Source organism: Hypanus sabinus, chromosome 18 (genome assembly GCF_030144855.1).
Source record: "Hypanus sabinus isolate sHypSab1 chromosome 18, sHypSab1.hap1, whole genome shotgun sequence".
Classification (NCBI taxonomy): domain Eukaryota; kingdom Metazoa; phylum Chordata; class Chondrichthyes; order Myliobatiformes; family Dasyatidae; genus Hypanus; species Hypanus sabinus.
This window is the reverse complement of record NC_082723.1, coordinates 27,648,226-27,668,112: the sequence shown is the minus strand read 5'-3', so window position 1 is coordinate 27,668,112 and position 19,887 is coordinate 27,648,226. Positions and strand designations below refer to the sequence as shown.

The 19,887-nt window shown below is 44.1% G+C and overlaps 1 protein-coding gene and 1 non-coding gene across 6 annotated transcripts in view; both read left to right on the top strand.

The window, feature by feature from the left end:
* The window catches only part of LOC132407434 (serine/threonine-protein kinase Nek6-like), a 151,238-nt gene that overhangs the window by 53,452 nt on the left and 77,899 nt on the right, over positions 1-19,887 (top strand). For all 5 annotated transcript variants that reach the window (XM_059993928.1, XM_059993931.1, XM_059993930.1 and 2 more), the window contains exons 3-5: positions 4,868-5,008; positions 7,077-7,139; positions 13,415-13,525. In XM_059993928.1, coding sequence (XP_059849911.1) covers positions 4,868-5,008; positions 7,077-7,139; positions 13,415-13,525 — 315 coding nt within the window. The remainder of the gene's footprint in view (positions 1-4,867; positions 5,009-7,076; positions 7,140-13,414; positions 13,526-19,887) is intronic.
* On the top strand, positions 16,230-16,333 carry LOC132377547 (U6 spliceosomal RNA). The gene has a single exon (XR_009506686.1). It is a non-coding gene; the product is annotated as a U6 spliceosomal RNA (small nuclear RNA).

Sequence of the window (19,887 nt, the reverse complement as noted above, 5' to 3'; positions counted from 1 at the left end):
CATAATAAAAAAAATGGAGGGCCGTGTGGGAGGGAAGGGTTAGATTGATCTTAGAGAAGGTTAAAAGGTCAGCACAACATTGTGGGCCGAAGGGCCTGTACTGAGCTATAATGTCCCGTGCTCTATATTCTATATATGTACTTGATAATAAATTTACTTTGGCTTTGACTTTATAAAGGCTGCTCACTTTAATAAATGAAAAACCAGATTTGGGTGTAATTGCTCTAAACTCCAAATAATTTGTACAACAGCATTCTGTGTGCCTGTTAGAGCCTTGATACATAATAACAATAACTTTATTTATGGAGAATTTTTCATACAGATGATGTAGTTTAAAGTGCTTTACAATGAGATAAAAGTACAAATATGAAAATAAAATACAAATAAACAGGAAAATAAAAGTCAAAAAGATGCTAGTTAAAAGCAAGGGTAAATAAATAGGTTTTGAGTCTGCATCCCTTATGGTTTTTAATTATCAATCGTTTTCATGGGGGAAGAGAGTTCTTCTGCTGTGAGGTTCACCCTGCATGCTGAGAATCTCCCAGTTCAACACTGCGACGTGGAAAATGAGATGTGGCAGGTCTCACTGATCTGCCTCGAGTGCTTTCACTGAGGCTGCATTTGAAGTGTTGGAAGGTGTGCGTAATCTCGGAGTTTATTTTTTTTTATTTATTGAGATACGGCCCTTCTGGCCCTTTGAGCCACCCCCTGATTTAACCCGAGCCTAATCACGGGGTAATTAACCTTTCATGGTAGGCCTTTAAACTGTCAGAGGAAATCAGAGCACCTGGAGGAAACTCACGCAGTCATGGGGAGAAATTCCTTACAGACAATGGTGGGAATTGAACCCGGGTCTCTAGTACCGTAAAGCGTTGTACTAACCACTATGCTACTGTGCCGTCCGAGTTGAAACTGGCCTTTATATTGCATCCATAAAGTCCATGGGACATGCTGATACTGGCTGGTCTTTGTCAAGCCAGCTTCCCTCCTGAGAGCCACTTCATCCTGCCTTTAAATATCACAAAGGGGCTTTATTTTGTGAATAACATTCTCTCTGTGGCCGATAAGGGTACTGGCTTCACTCACCCTCCGGTTACTTGTATTGTGCTGCTCTGTCCCAAACAGTAATAAGAATAAAGATATAAACTGAGTCATTACACGGGATGTAAAGGGTGTGGAACAGAAAACCAGTACAAGATTGGTAATGGTCAGCCTGTGATTAATAAATGCCAAGCTCTGGAAATTATCGCCGGCAGGAATCCAACCTTATTCCAGTTATAGAGCGGCTGATATCTCCGCTTGTTGGCCTGACCAATTTTATCGCACTCGGGAGGTTTCAATATCACAGCGATCGACTTTTAGGGTGATGGAATAGTTATTTAATTTATTGCTTCAAGCACATTATAGCCTGGAAAGGGAAAAAAAAAACAAGGGGCTGAAATTCTCCTGTGTGCGTTAAAATATATTACAGTAACAGCAATTGTCATGTTCATTATATGAATGATATTAATGATCAACACAATCGGCTCCAATAGTCCCGTTGTTTATGCAATGCATGGGAGCACAGCAATGCTGCCTCTGAATGCAGCCACACGCTAAGAATTCTACACTCGAGACACTGGTGAGGTCGCAGTCTCTTGTCAGAAACAGAATCAGGTTTAATATCACTGACATATGTCATGAAATCTGTTGTTTTGTGGCAGCAGCGCATTGTAATACCTAATAAAATTCTATCAATTACAGTAATAAAAATTAAGTAAGTATGAGAATACTGAGGCAGAGCTCATGGGTCCATTGTCCATTCAGAAATCTGATGTCGGTGGGGAAGAAGTTGTTCCTGAAACATTGAGTGTGTGTCTTCAGGCTCCTGTACCGTCTCCTTGATGGTAGCAATGAGAAGAGGGCATGCCCTGGGTGATGGGGGTCCTTAATAACAGATGCCATCTTTTTGAGGCATCTGATGGTATCCTGGATGCTGGGGAGCCTGGTGCTCATGAAAGAGCCAGCTGAGTTTACAACTTTATGTAGCTTTTACCGATCCTGTGCAGTGGCCCCTCCATATCGGATGGTGATGCAGCCAGTTAGAATGTTCTCCATTGTATGTCTATAGATATTTACTAGAATCTTTGGTGACATACCAAATCTCCTCAAACTCCTAATGAAATATAGCTGCTGTCTTTCCTTCTTTGTAATTGCATCGATATGTGGGGCACAAGATTTATCTTCAGAGATGCTGACACCCAGGAACTATAAATTCTCACTCTTTCCACCCAGCACGTTGGAGCAGGGAAGATTTAGCGGGAGCTGAGTGTTTCGTTGAGCAGAATGAGAGAGCGAGTGAAAAAGGAAAGCGAAGCCTTTGTGCTCTGAAGTGTGCAGGTCAATGAATAAACTCGGTGGCACTCGGGGAAGGGATAGATATTAGAGAACAAAAGAAGGGTTGCACTCTGACTGTATGGGTCCAGAAGATGTTCACAAGAATGATCCTGGGAATGAAAGGGTTAATGTATGTTGGGCATTTGATGTCTATGGGCCTGTACCCAGGAGTTTAGAAGAATGAGTGGGGATCTCACTGAAACCAATCCAATACAGAAAGGCCTAGATAAAGTGGACGTGGAGTGGATGTTTCCATTTGTGGCGAAGCCTAGGACTAAAGGGCCAAGCCCCAGAATGGAGATTAGGAAGAATTTCTTCAGCCAGAGGGAGGTGAACCCATGGAATTCATTGCTGAGGTATTCCAAATGGCATTTAGAAGTCAGACTGCACTTGAAATCAGTTTTGGGCCCCTTATCTAAGAAAGGGTGTGCTGGCATTGGAGAGGGTGCGGAGGCGGTTCACGTGGATGATCCCAGGAATGAAAGGGTTAACGTATGAGAAGCGTTTGATGGCTCTGGCCTGTACTCGCTGGAGTTTGGAAGATTCTGAGGGAGGATCCCATTGAAACAAAGCGGAGACCTGATAGAGGTGTACAAGATTATAAGAGGCATAGATAGCGTGGAGTGCCAGACATTTTCCTAGGGTGGAAATGACCAATACAAGGGGGCATAATTTTAAGGTGAGTGCAGGAAAGTATAAGTGGGAAGTCAGAGGTAAGTTTTTTACACAGACAGCAGTGGGTGTGTGGAATGCCCTACTGGGGTAATGTAGATGCTGATACTCTAGGGGCATATAAGAAACTCTCGGATAGGCACATGGATGATAGAAAAATCGAGAACTATATAGGAGGGAAGGATTTGATTGATCTTAGTGTAGGGTAGGGTTGAGTGGCACTGTGGGACACATTATGCTGAGCAGTTCTTTGTTCCATGAAACAAACTGAATATTGAAAAGCCCAGACATGGTGGAGGTGGAGAGGATGTTTCCTGTAGTGGGGGAGTCTAGGACAAGAGGACACAGCCTCCGAATACAAGGACATCCCTTTAAAACAGAGATGAGGAGGAATTTCTTTAGCCAAAATGTAGTGAGTCTGTGGAATTCATTGCCGCAGACAGCTATGGAGGCCGAGTCTTTGGGTGTATTTAAAGTGGAAGTTGTTAGGTTCTTGAGTAAGAATGCCAAAGCTTACAGGGAGAAGAAAGGAAAATGAGGTTGAGTGGGATAATGAATCAGCCATGATGGAATGGGCCAAATGCTGTTATGGACACCCCGATGGTTCAGCAACTCCGCGGAGCTTTGCTTTTGACATTCACCTTAAACTCGGAGAAAAGAGGAACAATTAGAGTCACAGCGTCAAAATTTCAGCCCATCATCCATGCCGACCCTAGTGTCCACCAAGCTAGTCCCGTCTTTGGCCTATATCCCTCTGAATCCCTCCTATTCACCTGTGTACCCAGAGTGATGCTGGAGGGACTCAGTAGTCAGGTCACATCGATGGAAGTGAAGGAATCAGATAGGAGAAGAGAGTGGACTATGAGAGAGAGAAAGAGAAGGAGGAGGGGCACCAGGAGGAGGTGAATGCAGGTGAGGAGAAGAGGTAAGAGGGGAACCAGAGTGGGGAAGTGTTAAAGAGGGAAGGGGAAGTGGAAAGAGAAACCGATGTTCATGCCATCAGGTTGGAAGCTACCAAACAGAATATGAGGTGTTGTCCCTCCAGTCTAAGAGTGGCCTGATTGTGACAGAAGAGGAGACTATAGACACAGCTCTGTTCTTTGCGTCTGTGTATCTAAACGTCTTTTAAATGTTGTGATTGTACATGCCACTTCCACGTTCTCTGGCAACCGATATACACCAACAACTCTCCAGCCTTATCAAAGGACAATTTACAATGACCAATTAACTTACTAATCGGCATACTTTTGGACTGCGGTAGGAAACGTGCATGCTTACAAGAAGGATGTAAAACTTCTTACAGAGGATACCGGAATTGAACTCCAAACTTTGATGCTCTGAGGTGTAATAACCTCATGCTAACAGCTACACTACCGTGCACTCCAATTTGCCCCCCCCCCCCCACAGATGCTACTCAACACATTGAGTTCCTCCAGTGGATCGGTTGATATTCACTGAGCTGATCGAGCCCCAGTGAGGTTTAAACACTGATCGAAAGTTTGCGGTACAATATCCACTGCTGTCTGTAAGGTGTTTGTACATTCTCCTCACGACCGTGGATGTTTCCTCTCGCATACATGTTCAGGTTAGTAAGTTATAAGCATGCTATGTTAGCGATAGAAGCATGACAGCATTTGCAAGCAGCCCCCAGCACCTCCTCCGGCTGTGTTGGTCATTGACATAAAACGATCTGTTTCACTGTATGTTCTGATATGTGACAAATAAAGCTAATCTCCTTTTAATTTAACTTTATTTATGAAGAGGTCCCTACTTTCTCTACCATTTTCAATGATCAGACTTCTTCTCTTTCCTGGAACAGCGACCTATACCCACGTATGCCTATCGCAGTCAACTGGCGGACTTCCGCATTGAGAAGAAGATTGGCAGGGGCCAGTTCAGTGAAGTCTATCGGGCAATCTACCTTCACAATGGCAAAGCAGTGGCATTAAAGAAAGTCCAGGTAAGAGAAGCCCACATATGCCATGACTTCCAAATCAATCTCTTCAGATCATTTTTACAAAATGTTAAGTTTACAAGGTTTTGGCTTTTACACAGTAACCGTGCAAAAGTCTTAGGCACATGTATATAGCTCACCTAAGACTTTTGCACGGTAATGTGGAGCGGAGAGCGAGTTTGTAAATCTGGCAGGAGCAAAGGATGTTGGGAATGGTGAGGGTGGAGTGCCGCGGGAGGGGTGTGGGACAGGTGGCAGAGAAGGAGTGCCAGGGGCCAAGGGGTAGTGCGGGTGCACTCAGTCCTGAGATATGAGGCAAGGTCGAATGATTCCAAACAATGGTTTATTGATCATTACAGAATGTCTCTCTGGTGCTTCCCATTCCCTTCCCCTTTTCCCAACCATGATTCCCCTCTCCCTGCCCCCTTCCCATTCTCAGTCCACAATAGAGATTCATATCAGAATCAGGTTTATCATCACTCACATATGTCATGAAATTAGTTTTTTTTGGAGGCAGCAGTACAGTGCAATACAAAAAATTACTACAGTACTCTGCAAAAGTCTTAGGAACCCTAGCTATATATATTTTCTAAGGCTTTGGCACAATGCTGTAAGTAAATTTCCCAATTAGCATTTCTTAAAATGTTTAAACTTTTGTCACATGCCTGGTTACTGTAGTGTATTTAACATTTCAGTAACATTTGAGTAATATTACACTGTATTGTTTGATGAAGCATTGTTTGTTTATATAATTCATTATGAACGAGAGTGGCATACGTCATTATGTCACCACATCCGTCTCAGTAAAGTAAACCGAAGTAGACACGTTTTCCTTGGCTCTGTCTTTCTTTTGATTAGTTTCTGGAATTACAAAACATTACAGTCACAGAACTAGATTCAGATTTGTCTCTCATAATACTTTGAAACATACTTTGAAATACGTTGTTGTGTTAATAAGCAACACAACCTAAGGATGTGCTGGGGGCAGCCTGCAAGTGCTGCCACACATTCTGCGCCAACAGAGTATGTCTACAATGTTCAGCAGAACAACAGGAAAAAACAACCCTTTCCCATCATCTCACCCACCCACATACAGTCTTATTAAATACAGTATTTGCACACCAGCCTACCATAATTGCACAAACCAGAAAGATTCCTATTGGCATGAAATGCCTAGAAATTCCTCCTCAGTCAATGGTGACGTAAGAACATTAAAAGCAGAATGAGGAACCGGTCCATCATTCCGTACTACCGTTCAGTATGATCTTTGTATGACTCAGAGATTCTGCAGATGCTGAAAGTCTTCAGCAACACACACACACACACAAACTCTGCAAGTCAGGCAGCATCTATGGAGGCAAGCAAACAGTTGACATTTTGGGCCATCACCCTTCATCAGGACCTTTGCCCTGGCTCGTCCATACCAAATTGATATGCTGCCTAGTCTCATCAACCTGCATCATAGTTCTCCAAACCCTCTCATCCATGTACTTATCCAAACTTCTCTTAAACATTGGAGCCACCACTTCTGTTGGCAGCTTGTTCCACACTTGCATCTCTCTCTGAGTGAAGAAGTTCCCTCTCAGGATTCTCCTAAATATTTCAGCTATCACCCTTAATCAATGACCTCTAGTTGTAGTCTCATCCAACCCCAATGGGAAAAACCTCCTTGCATTTTACCCCTCATAGTTTTGTATACCTCTATCAAATCTCCTTTCATTCTCCTATGTGCCAAGGAATAAAGTGCTAACCTATTCAATCTTTTCCTATGACTCAGGTCCTTAAATCCCAGCAACATCCTTGTAAATTTTCTCTGTATTCTTTAATAGTCTTATAAAGTCCTACTCTACCCAACCTCTCTCTATACCTCAGGCCCTCAAGTCTCGGCAATGTTCTCATACATTTTCTTTGCTCTCCTTCCAGCTTAACATCTTTCCAACAACAGGGTAATCAAATACTCAGGGTGCAGTCTCACCTGCAACATAATGTCCCAGCTCCTGTAACTACTGTGACACTTGAATGTTAGCTAATTCCGTGACATTATGTTTCTGTCTCCCACTATTGTCTTCTTCAGGTGTTTGAGATGATGGACGCCAAGGCAAGGCAAGACTGCATCAATGAGATTGACCTTCTAAAGGTAAAACAATAACACTCCAGAACTGTTAATAGATATCCTCGTGTAGCTTTCATTTTTGTCCCTGTCACATTACCGTTAACAAGCACAAATGACTATCACTAATGACTAAGATTTATCACCATTCATGGCCCTTAATCACACTTTCATGATTGAATGATTGGTTGTCCATTGTATCCAACCATGACAGATTTAGAACTAGACTATAAAAGCAAGGATATAATGTTGAAACTTTATAAAGCACTGGTGAGGTCCCACTTGGCATTGTGAGCAGCTTTGGTCCCCTAACCTAAGGAAGGATGCATTGACATTAGAATGGATTGAAAGGAGGTTCACACAAATGACTCCAGGATTGAATGGCTTGTCATATGAAGAGCGTTTGGTGATTCAGGGCCTGTATTCACTAGAATTCAAAAGAATGAGTGATGACATTATTGAAACTTATTGAATGTTGAAAGGCTTTGATAGAGTGGATGTGGAGGGGATGTTTCCTTTGGTGATGGAGTCTAAGACCAGAGGGCACAGCCTCAGAATGGAGGGGCATCTTTTTAGAATGGAGACGGGTGGAATTTCTTCAGCCAGACAGTGGTGAATGTGTGGAATTCATTGCCACAGAACTATGGAAGCCAAGTCGCTTGGTGTATTTAAGGCAGAGTTTGAAAGATTCTAGTTTAGTCAGGGCATAAAGGGATACAAGGAGAAGGCAGGAGATTGGGGCTGAGAAGGAAAATGGATCAGCTATGATGAAATGGCAGATGGGACTAATGGCAGATGAGTCAAATGGCCTAATTCTGCTCCGATATCTTATGGTCTTCTGGCCTTTTTTCTGATGATGGAACTCCTTGGCTGGAGAGACTTGTCCATTCTCCAAACCCTGGTACACCAGTCCCGTCCTCAATGTTCAGAGTATATTCTATCTGTACTTACTTCCATTCAATGGTTTGGCCTTGAATGTTGGTTTAAGCTATTACTGTTCCTTGGGTAAGTCATCCTGAATCTGAGTGCCCAGTACAAGAAGCTTGAGATATGCACAAGCTAATGATTGTCTGACAATGACAAATTTGTGAACTGTCCCCCCTGTACGGAGGAGTTTTTTTTTGAAGTGGAAAAGCCATTGCACTGGGGCAGTTCCACCACCTCAGCCTCAGAAATCTGGCTGCTGTGATACGAGTATTCATCACAATTAGGGTCTTCCTGAGCTGCCAAAGATGACCGTGACTTCTTCTGTGCCTGATCATGCCCTTTGCTCTCCACGAAGCACTACAGAACTGTTCTTCCCAACCCTTGAGTTGCACTGTCGATCTCATCCACCCAGTCCGCCAAAGCTGACTTTGCATTCACGTCCTATGTCAACGGGATGAAGGCCCACCAGCTACCCTCTCTTGGTAATGAATCAATTTGAATTGCAGTGAGACAGAAGCTCCTTGAGACTAATTGCACATACTTTCTGTCTTTTAATCAAAGACCCCACCCACTCCAAATATTCTCTTCTCTCCCCCCTGGCAGCATAGAGAATATTTGGAGTGCGTGAGTCTTTGATTATCTTATTTAGAGATACAGTAGGGTAACAGGATTTTCCGGCCCAACATACCCACACCGCCCAATTACACCCATGTGACCAATTAACTTACCACCACACATTTTGACAAGGTGCCACACATGAGGGTGCTTACCAAGTTAGGAACCCATAGTATAACAGGAAAGTTTCTGGCATGGTGCGAGCATTGGCTGATTGGTAGGAGACAGCGAGTGGGAACAAAAGGATCTTTTCTGGTTGGCTGCCAGCGGCTAGTGATTTTTCACGGGGGTTGGTGTTGGGATCGCTTCTTTTTATGCTGTATTTCAATTATTTAAATGCTGGAATAGATGGCTCTGTTGCCAAGTTTGCAGATGATACGAAGATTAGTGGAGGGGCAGGTAGTGTTGAGGAAACAGGGAGGCTGCAGGAGGACTTAGACAGATTAGGAGAATTGGCAGGAGAGTGGCAAATGAAATGCAATGTTGGAAAATGCATGGTCATGCACTTGGTAGAAGAAATAAATGTGTAGACTATTTTCTAAATGAGGAGAAAAGTCCAAATCTCTGCGATGCAAAGGGACTTGGGAGTCTTAGTGCAGAACACCCTGAAGGTTAACTTGCAGGTTGAGTAGGTGGTGAGGAAGACAAATGCACTGTTAGCATTCAGTTCAAGTCTAGAATACAAGAGCAAGGATGTGATGCTGAGGATTTATAAGGCACCGGTGAGGCCTCACCTTGAGTATCGGGAACAGTTTTTGGACCCTCATCTAAGAAAGGATGTGCTGACGTTGGAGACGGTCCAGAGGAGGTTCACAAGGATGATTCCAGGAATGAAAGGGTTATCATACAATGAATGTTTGATAGCTTTGGGCTTGTGCTTGCTGGGATTTAGATGGATGGTGGGGTGGGGGGGGGGGGGGAATCTCATTGAAACCTTTTGAATGTTGAAAGGCCTAGACAGAGTAGATGTGGAAAAAATGTTTCCCATGGTAAGGGAGTCTAGGGCAAGAGGACACAGCCTCAGGATAGAAGGGTGTCTATTTAAAACAGAGATGTGGAGAAATTTCTTTCGCCAGAGGGTGATGAATTTGTGGAATTTGTTACCACAGGCAGCTGCGGAGTCCAGGTCATTGAGTGTATTTAAGGCAGAGCTTGATAGGTTCTTGATTGGACATGGCGTCAGGTTACAGGGAGAAGCCAGGGAGTGGGGCTGACGAGGGGAGAAAAGGATTAGCCATGACTGAATAGTGAAGCGGGCTCGATGGGCCAAATGGCCTAATTCTGCTCCTATGTCTTATGGTCTTATGATCTTATTATTGGACTGTGGGAGGAAATTGGAGCACCCGTGGGAAACACATATGGTCAGGTGAAAACCTACAAACTCCTACAGATAATGGTGAGAATACAACACAGATTGCTGGCACTTGAACAGCATTACGCTAAGCGCTAAGCTATTCTTCTTAACCACCCTATCGATCTGTGTAGCTGCTTCGGACCCTGAACAGTACAGATAGAGGGGGAGCTTGCTACATGGGCAACTTGCTCTCCAAATCATACATCCCAGTCTTGAGTATCCAGACAGCTAGGACGCCACATCAATGGCTGACCCTGACTGACATAGGCCTCACGAGGTAGAGTAGGCCGACGGTATCTTTTTCTCCGGGTTAATACCAGAGGGAAAGCATTTGACATGAGAGGGGGTCATTTCAGAGGGGATGTGAGGGGCAAGTTTTTTTACAGAGATCGGAGTGGGTGCCTGGAATGTGCTGCCTGGGATGGTGGTAAAGACGTTCAGATGGACACAGATAGACTCATTAAAATGAGGAAAATGGAAGCATTTGGACATTGTGTATACAGAAGAGATTAGCTGGCCGTTTGATTACTAATTTAATTAGATCAGCACCACATTGTGGGCAGAAGGACCAGTCCCTGTACTGTAATAGTTGATATTCTAAGAGAGTTCAAAACCCACTTCTATGGTTCAGACAGGAAATTATCAATGCATTACTGGGGGAGTATTTCACTGTTGGTGGTATTGCGTTAGGATAAGCTATTAAACTAAATGTCCAGAATTTAGCCACAACGACTGTGAAGAATTGGCAAAATAATCCTGGTTCAGGATGGTGTGTGACTTAGAGAGGAGTCTACAGAATAGTGGTATGTCACCAAAAACACTTGAAAATTTCTACAGATGTACCATGGAGAGTACTGTAACTGGCTGCATGTCTGTTCGGTAAAGGGGGTGGGAAGGCTACGGCACAGGATCGAAGGAAGCTGCAGAGAGTTGTAAAATTAGTCTGCTCCATCATGGGCACTGGCCCCCATAGTATCCAGGACATCTTCAAAGAGAGGTGCCTCAAAAAGGCGGTATCCATCATCAAGGACCCCCCGTCACCAAGGACGTGTCCTCTTCTCATTGCTACCATCAGGAAGGAGGTACAAGAGCCTGAAGGCACACACTCAGCGGTTCAGGAACAGCTTCTTCCCCTCTGCTGTACAATTCTGAATGGACATTGAACACTACATCACTACTATTTTATTTCTATTTTTGCACTACTTATTTAATTTAACTCTTTAATATACTTACTGTAATTCACAGTTTTTTTTCTCTATTATCATGTGTGCAATATACTCTTGCCACAAAGTTAACAAGTTTCAAGATACATGCCAGTAATACTAAACCTAATTCTGAATCTAGCAACACACACACAATGCTGGAGGAACTCAGCAGGCCAGGCAGCGTCTGTGGAAAAGAGTACAGTCAATGTTTTGGGCCCAGACCCTTCCTGCTGAAGGATCTCAGCCTGAAACATCGACTGTACTTATTTCTATAGATGCTGCCTGGCCTGCTGAGTTCCTCCAGCATTTTGTGTGTGTTGCTCTGGATTTCCAACATCTACAGACTTCCTCTTGTTTCTGACTCGGATAATTTCACTTCAGTATTCACCAGTGTGAGGGACAATAATGTTCGTGAAAAATGTGTAAAACAGGCTGACATCCTCCAACACGTTGATGTTAAGAAAAAGAATGTGCTGGAACTTTTGGAAAACATTAGGACTGGGGCCACATGGAAAATATCCCAGGTTACTCCGGGAAGCGAGGGAAGAGATTGCTGCGCCATTCGCTATGATCTCTGCCTCCTCATTGGCCACTGGAGTAATATCAGATGAGTGGGGGGTTATTCCTTTGCTCAAGATTCCAGAGGTATCAGTGTCACTATTGGAGCAAAGTTGGAATTGGACTTGGTTTATTATTGTCACAAGGTACAGTGAAAAGCTGGCCCTGTAAAATGTTCATAATGATCGAGCGCTCATCATTACAGAAAAGAGATATCAGTCGAATAGATAGTCTGTGCCTTCTTCCCAGGCAAAAATGGCAAATATGAAAGGGTCTAACTTCAAGCTGTTTGGAGGAAAGTAAACAGGGTAGGAAAGTCAGAGGTAAACTTTTTATACAGAGAATTATTGGTGGGAAATGGAGAGCAGCAGGAATGAAAGGGTTAACATATGAGGAGCGTTTGATCGCTGTGGGTCTGTACTCACTGGAGTTTAGAAAAATAGGCGGGCGGTGGAGGGGAACTCATTGAAACCTATCAAATATTGAAAGGCCTAGGTAGAGTGGGTATGGAGAGGGTATTTTCTATAGTGGAGGGGTCTAAGACCAGAGGGCACAGCCTCAGAATAGAAGGATGACTGTTTAGAACAGAGATGGAGAGGAATTTCTTTAGCCAGAACGTAGTGACTCTGTGGAATTCATTGCCACAGAGGGCTGTGGAGGCCAAGACACTGAATGTATTTACATTTAAAGCTGAGGTTGACAGGTTCTTGATTAGTCAGGGCGTCAAAGGTTACAGGGAGAAGGCAGGAGTATGGGGTTGTGAGGGATGATAAACCAGCCATGATAGAATGGCAGAGCAGCCTTATTCTGCTCCTATGTCTTATGGTCTTAAGGGTGTGTGAAATGCCCTGTGTGGGGTGGTAGAGGCAACACATTAAGGCTATTTAAAGGACTCTTAGGCAGATAGATGAAAGAAAAGTGGAGACTATGTGGAGGGAAGGGTTGATTTTAGAGTAGGTTAAAAGATTGGCACAACATTGTGGGCCAAAGGACCTGCATTGTGCTGTAATGTTCAACCTATGAAATCATTTACATGAGGCAGTAGGGGATAAAATCTCTAAATACATTAACAAAATCAATCAATAGATAGAAATAATTAAATAACCAAATCAGTAAATATATACAGTTAGATAGGTAGAAAAATAGATAGATGGACAAACAGATAGAGAGAAAGACTGAGAGGGAGAAATCAATCAATAAACAGATGGAGGGAGAGAAATAGATAAACAGTTGGAGAGATAGTAAATAGTTAGCTGGATAGATACATAATAAATGAATGAATGCAGAAGCTATTCTAGCCTTGGATATCGAGCTGGCTTTGGTTATAGATCTTCCACAGAAGCATTTTGCACTGACATACTCCTTTTGGAAAGATTACAACCCCGTGAAATAAATCCAACTTCTAAAAAGACTTTCTGACGTGATACTCTTTCCTGCTCTAGACGCTCTTCAATGGCCCATCAAGTACTCTTTCAGTGAATAACTGTGTGTGTGTAATTTGATAAAAAGCTACTGGCACCTGCTGTTGTTGGGGTAATGGATTCCAAGTGTTGTTTTCTCAAACATTGAATCAATGCCATAAAAATCATGTTAATTGGAGAGAGGTTGGGATCATTATCGCTGTATTCCCATTTATTCTACAGCAATTGAATCACCCCAACATAATTAAGTACTTGGACTCGTTCATTGAGAACAATGAGCTGAATATTGCACTGGAGTTGGCAGATGCTGGTGATCTCTCACAGATGATTAAGGTAAGGAGTGAAAGATCTTTTACTATCAAGATTTAAAATTATCCCTGGGGCTCTTCAACAAGAGGGACAAGGCTACCAATTGGTCGCTCAGTTTAACATAAGACATGACATGGAAGCAGAGTTAGGCCATTAGGCCCACCGAGTCCATGCCGGCAGCCAGCAGTATAGTGAGTATGTCCTGAAGAAGAGTCTCAATCACAAAACATTGACTGTTTATTCCCCCCATAGATGCTGCCTGACTTGCTGAGTTCCTCCAGCATTTTGTTCATGTTCAAGTTCAAGTTTGTTGTCATCTGGCTGTATAAATGTACAACCAATTGAAACAATGTTCCTCTAGCCAACACACACAAAAGGCCAGGCAGCATCTATGGAAAAGAGTCAACAGTTGACGTTTCAGGCCCAGACCCTTCTTCATAACTGGAGAAACAAAGATGAGAGTTGGAGTAAGAAGGTGGGGGGGAGGGAGGAAGAAGCACAAGGAGGCAGTTGATAGGAGAAATTGGGGGAGGGGAAGGGGTGGCTAAGAGCTGGGAAGTTGATTGTTGAAAGAAAGAAGGGCTGGAGCAGGGGAATCTGATAGGAGAGAACAGAAGGTCATGGTAGAAAGGGATGGGGAGGGGCCCAGAGGGAGGTGGTGGGCAGGTAAGGTGAGAGGTGAGAGAGGGAATAGGGAGTGGGAATGATGATGGGGGCATTACCGGAAGTTTTAGAAATCGATGTTCATACCATCAGGTTGGAGGCTACCCAAATGAAGTGGAAGGAGTTGCTCCTCCAATCTGAGTGTGGCCTCGTCGCGGCAGCGGAAGACCTGTTGCGACTCGGACTGGCATATCGGATTGACATGTTGCTTGTGATGAAACGCTCCTCTGAACCACAGTGCACCCAAAAATATTATCACACACAGCATATAAACAACAATATTTCCACAAATAAGTTAATAAAATATAATTCAAAATGCATGCAATGTTCAGCGCAGGTAAACAGTAAACAGCTCTCCGTCCCTGTGACGAGACCTCGGTGATGGCAGGGTATTCATTAGCCTCACAGCCTGAGGGAAGAAGCTGTTACCCAGTCTGGCAGTCCTCGTCCTGATTCTCCTGTACCTCCTTCCTGATGGTAGTGGGTCAAAGAGATTGTGGGATGTTTGTGTTACTTTGGATTTCCAGCATCCACAGAGTCTCTTGTGTTTATGACAAGGTTACCTCACAAGATCACAGTCGTCTATGAAGCTTCAGGTTAGGTGAGTGTGTTTGGGATGCTGCCATGCTATAGATTAAGAGATAACCATATATTCAACTGTGACCATAAGTTGTGGTATATAGAGACTTCGTAGTGTGAGGAGTTTGGTGTTGGAGAATGGAGTGTTAAGGTAACCAGCTGATGGAGTCCAGGTGGTTTTGGGTTGCAGTCAGTCTGAGAAATCAATTGACTAACCAAATGTATTTGAGACACAGGCTTGGAAGGGATTGACTTTTCACATTTTGCCAATGAAGACGCAGAAATAAAGCCCCTGAAGACCAGCTTAATAAATCAGCTTTTAAAAATTTGTTTCACTGATAGAACACCACAGTTGCAATATTTGTCCTCCGCCACACTAGCCAGGGATTCCCCTGGATGCAAGCCATTTTAATTCCACTTCCCATTCCCACACCCTATTGACGAGTCTATTGACGGTCTCCTCATCTGCCAAGTTGAGTCTAGGTGCTGATTAGAGGAACAGTAGCTCATATTGCGCCTTGGTAAGTCTCCAATCTGATATCATGAATATCAGTTTCTCTAAGTTCTGCTAACCACTCCCCCATTGCCTCTTATCCGACCAACCCAACACCCCATCTCCTTCCCTTCCCCCAGCCTCTCCATCTGCCCATCACCCAACTCCTCCCTTTAGTGTGGCAACTAAAACCAGTCAACCAGTACCAACACGGACAATACAAATCATATCTATGTATAGAAGCTATCTTACATATTTCTATTTATTGTGATTGTTATTATTATTGTGTTTTTCTCTATGCTGCAACGGATCTGGAGTAACAATTATTTCTTTCTCCTTTACACTTGTTGACTGAAAATTACATTAAGCAATCTTGAACATTGAGTACTTACTACTCCTCCAGTAAGTGCCAGACTACATCATCTGATTACCATACCTAGAGTAGCAAACTCACAAAATGCTGGAGGAACTCAACAGGTAGGCAGCCTCTAATGAGAGGAGTAGAGTTTCCAGGCAGAACCCCTTTCTCAGGACTCACCATATCTGCTATGATTTAGACGGAGAGTATTCTGGCCCACTCTCTTGAAGCTCTGCCGGTGTACGGCTGCACAGTGACTGAAATGCTCCCACGCACATAGCCTTTGTTGTCGCGCAGCACAAATTTCTTTTCTATAATGTTAATATAATAATAAACATAGCATAGCCTTCCCTTTGAAACCATTTGGAGCTTCAACGTCCTTACATTGTCAGTGTTTCGATTTTCATTCTGAATATTCGTAGTATGCATTTTACAAACAAAACTCATCTAAGGTTCTGCACAGTTTTCAGGCTTTGTAAAAATTTCCTGCTCAGGAATTGGATGGTCCATGCAGCTGTAAAAAAAGCATTGCTCCCCATATTTCCACAAACCACTCTCCGGATCCTATTGCTCACCTACACATTCGGGCCAACTTAGAGAGACACAAGAGACCACAGATGCCAGAACGTGCAGCGATGCACAAATACTGGAAGCACATATACTAAAACTGGAATGATACAGAGAAGATTAGCATGGCCCCTGCGCAAGGATGACATACAAATTAGTGTCCCATATTTTTGGGGGCCACAACGGTAGCGTAGCGGTTATCACGACCCTATTACGGCTCGGGGTGATGGAGTTCAGAGCTTAATTCCAATGTCCTCTGGAAGCAAGTTTGTGTGGTCCTTCCCATGTGAGCATGGGTTTCCTTTTGGGCGTTCCGTTCTCCTCCCGCAGTCCAGAGGTGTACTGGTTAAATAGTCGCTGTAAGTTGTCCTGTAGTTAGGCTAGGGTTAAATCGGTGGGTTGCTGGGGCGATTGAGTGGGCCTGCAGGGCCTGTTCTGCACTGTATCTCTAAATAGATAAAATCAATAAATAAATAAATAGATGGGTGGATGGATACATATATAGATAAATGAACCAATAAATAGATAAATAAATAGACAAACTCAGAGAGGTCAGGTAGTATCTGTGGGAGGAAAATAGGTCAACTGAGAGCAGCCATTTTGATAAACCCCTCTGTGGGCAGCCATTTTGATGTAGCCCTTTGTGGGATCTTGCTCTGTCCAATTTTCTTCTCACGTTACAATTCACTGCCTACAATTCACAACTATTTCACTGGTTGTAATAGCCCGAAAGGTTGGGAGAGACACAAGGGCAGTGAGAAATCTTCACAGGTTAACATACTTTGCAAGAAATATGACTTGCTTATCCAGCGAAATTTGCCCAGAATAAACATAACTCCATTATCAAGTAACAACTGCACACAACAAACGCTTTGTCAAAATTCCTTCAATGATATTGTGTCTTTTTAATGAATTATTTATGGAGGGATTACAGACAAGTACTCAGGGGACATGAGTGCATAAACCAAATGAGAAATCGGACTCCCTTTTAGTTAAATGTCAGCTGATTTAAATAACTATTCCATTGTGAGTATTGAACCGACTCAGGGCAGATGAAAGATAAACAAGGGGAGAGAGAAAAAAGAAAGCACTTCAGTTTAGAATTGAACTAATAATTAGCATTGCAATTACCCATGCAAGCAGGGTAGATAGGGGGTAATAACAAGCATGAGGGTTGCCTTCTTCCTATAATTGTACACATACAACTTTGTGGATGTAAGATGTTAATAAATATTCGATTTACTTATTTCAGCATTGTAAATTATCTGCATGAGCTCAAAGCTGTGCTCTGCAATATTAATAAGGAATGCAATCAAATAAACGGGTTAACGCAACTGTTAATGGCAAAGTGTGAGCTTGTTTCCCAAAAGACTGGGTGTAATCTGATCCCCGTAGTGGAGAACAGAGCACCTCTCAGGCACACGCTTCAGGGGAAGGTGAGTGTGTGTCCTTGCCCTGAGCAGCAATAGCTTTTGGGGAGGGAGTTCCAGGATTTAGACCCAAGCAACAATGAAGGGTCGGGTGACGGTGTTTGATTTACTTCCTTATTTAGAGAACGAGCGCAGTAACGTGCTCTTCTGGTCCGACAAACCCCTGCTGTACAATTACACCCACGTGACCAATGAACTGACTAACCTACGCACCTTTGGACTGTGGGAGGAAACCGGATCATCCGGAGGAAACAAACTCCTTACAGACAGCGACGGGAGTTGGTGATGTAAAGCGCTATGCTAACGTGCTGCCTTACAAGGTTTAAGTTTATTTGACGCATGTGCCTCGAAAGCTGCAGCGAAGGGCTTTGTGCGCATAAGCAACCAACACGGCCAAGTGAAGTATTGAGGGCAGCCCGCAAGAGTCGCCACGCATTCTGGCGCCAATGTAGCGTACCCACAATGCTTAGCAGAACAACACAGAACACAACAAGCCACAAACAGCAATAGGAGAAACAAGCCCCGTTCAACCCTCCCACCCAGGCATACAGACACAGGACTTTAACCCCGGGATAGGCCTCCAGCTAGATTGTGTTTCAGACCCCGTGTTTGCCGTCTGTGTTTGAGACCCTGTGTTCCAGACGGTGTGGAACTTGGAGGGGAGCTTGTGGCTGGTGGCATTCACAGGAACCCTCTGCCCTTGGTGATAGATGTTGCTGGTTTGGAAGTTGCTGTCAGAGTGTGTTTGTTGAGTGCATGTCATCACTCGACATTTTAGGGACTGCTCCTTTCCCTCTGCCATTAGGTTTAGTGCACTGTTTGGCTAAATAAAAAATAAATCAAAGTTCATTGAAACAATCAGTGAAATGCGTGATTTCCGTCAACACCCAAGGATGTGCTGGGGGCAGCCCGTTAGTCTCACTGATCAAACCCCTCACTCTCTCTGCTCTCTTTTCTCATGGCTTTTTATATTTCTCATTGCAATTCATAGTGCTTCTTTTTACGCAATTTACTGTTGCTGTGAAGCAACAGATCATCCCACTCAGCCCCATACACCTGCTTTCTCGCCGTATCCTTTGATGCCCCCGACCGATCAGGAGATGATCCACTTCCGCTGCAAATAAACCCACAGACCTGGCCTCCGCCAAGTGAAGTGGTGGTGTCTGATGGTGATTGTGGGTGTGAAGGGGCACATTAGTGGGTGGAGGTGTTGATCAGCCTTACTGCCTTTGAGTCTGGTGTTCTAGCGTGGATGCTGTGTAGCCTCCTCCCCGATGCTCCATGAGCAACACGCTCAAAAGCTGCAGGAACTCGGCATCTATGGAAGACAGCAAGCAGCGGATGAAGACTTCTCATCTTTTCTCCAGTCCTGATGAAGGGTCTCGGCCCAAAACATTGACTGTTTTCTCTTTTCCTGGCCTGCCGAGTTCCTCCAGCATCTGGTGTGTATTGCTTGGATTCCTAGTATCAGGAGATTTTCTCGCATTGGCCCGTGAGCGGGGTGGGTGGGATCCCTCATGATGTTCCCGGCACAATTCTGTATCTGTGTCCTTGATGGTGGGCAGGCTGCAGGTAATGTCATCAGCGACTGCCCGTCCCTAACTACATGTGGGCATGTTCTCTTCTGGAACTATGCACAGCTACGAGGAGAGGCAGGGAGGGAGGAAAGGCGCTAGCTTTGCTGTTGTTTGGCCGTTGCTGCTCCTGCTCGTGCTGTTCAGCTGACCACGACGGACAAGCTGTATTAGCGTCACTTGCAGGCTGCTCCCAGCACAGCCTTATGTTGAGTTGTTGTTAACGTGGATGATATGTTTCACAGCGCACTTTGAGACACATGTATTTTATTTATTTAAAGCAGGGCTCCACTGACCCCTCAGTTAATGGTTGGGGTCCATGGCATAAAAAAGGTTAGGAATCCCTCACCTAGAGCTTCTGCACAGTATCAGGCCCTTCCGATGCAGTGAGCCCGGCCCACGCAGTTACACCGATTACGCAGGACCGATTACCTACTAACCCGTACATCTTTAGAACGTGGGAGGAAACCTACATGGCTATGGGGAAAATGTACAGACTCCTTGCACGACTGAACGGGCGTCACCAGTGCTGTAATAGTGTTACACTATCTGCTAAACTACCGTGACACCCCAATCGTGAGCCTGGATCTCATGCTCATCAGACTCACAGGCTGCCTGACCTATTCTGGTATTGGTGCTTTTTCCAGCGCAGGGATGTGAGATTGGTTAGAATTTTTAAATTGGGTGTACCACAAGCAACGTAAATGCAGTAGTATTAAACC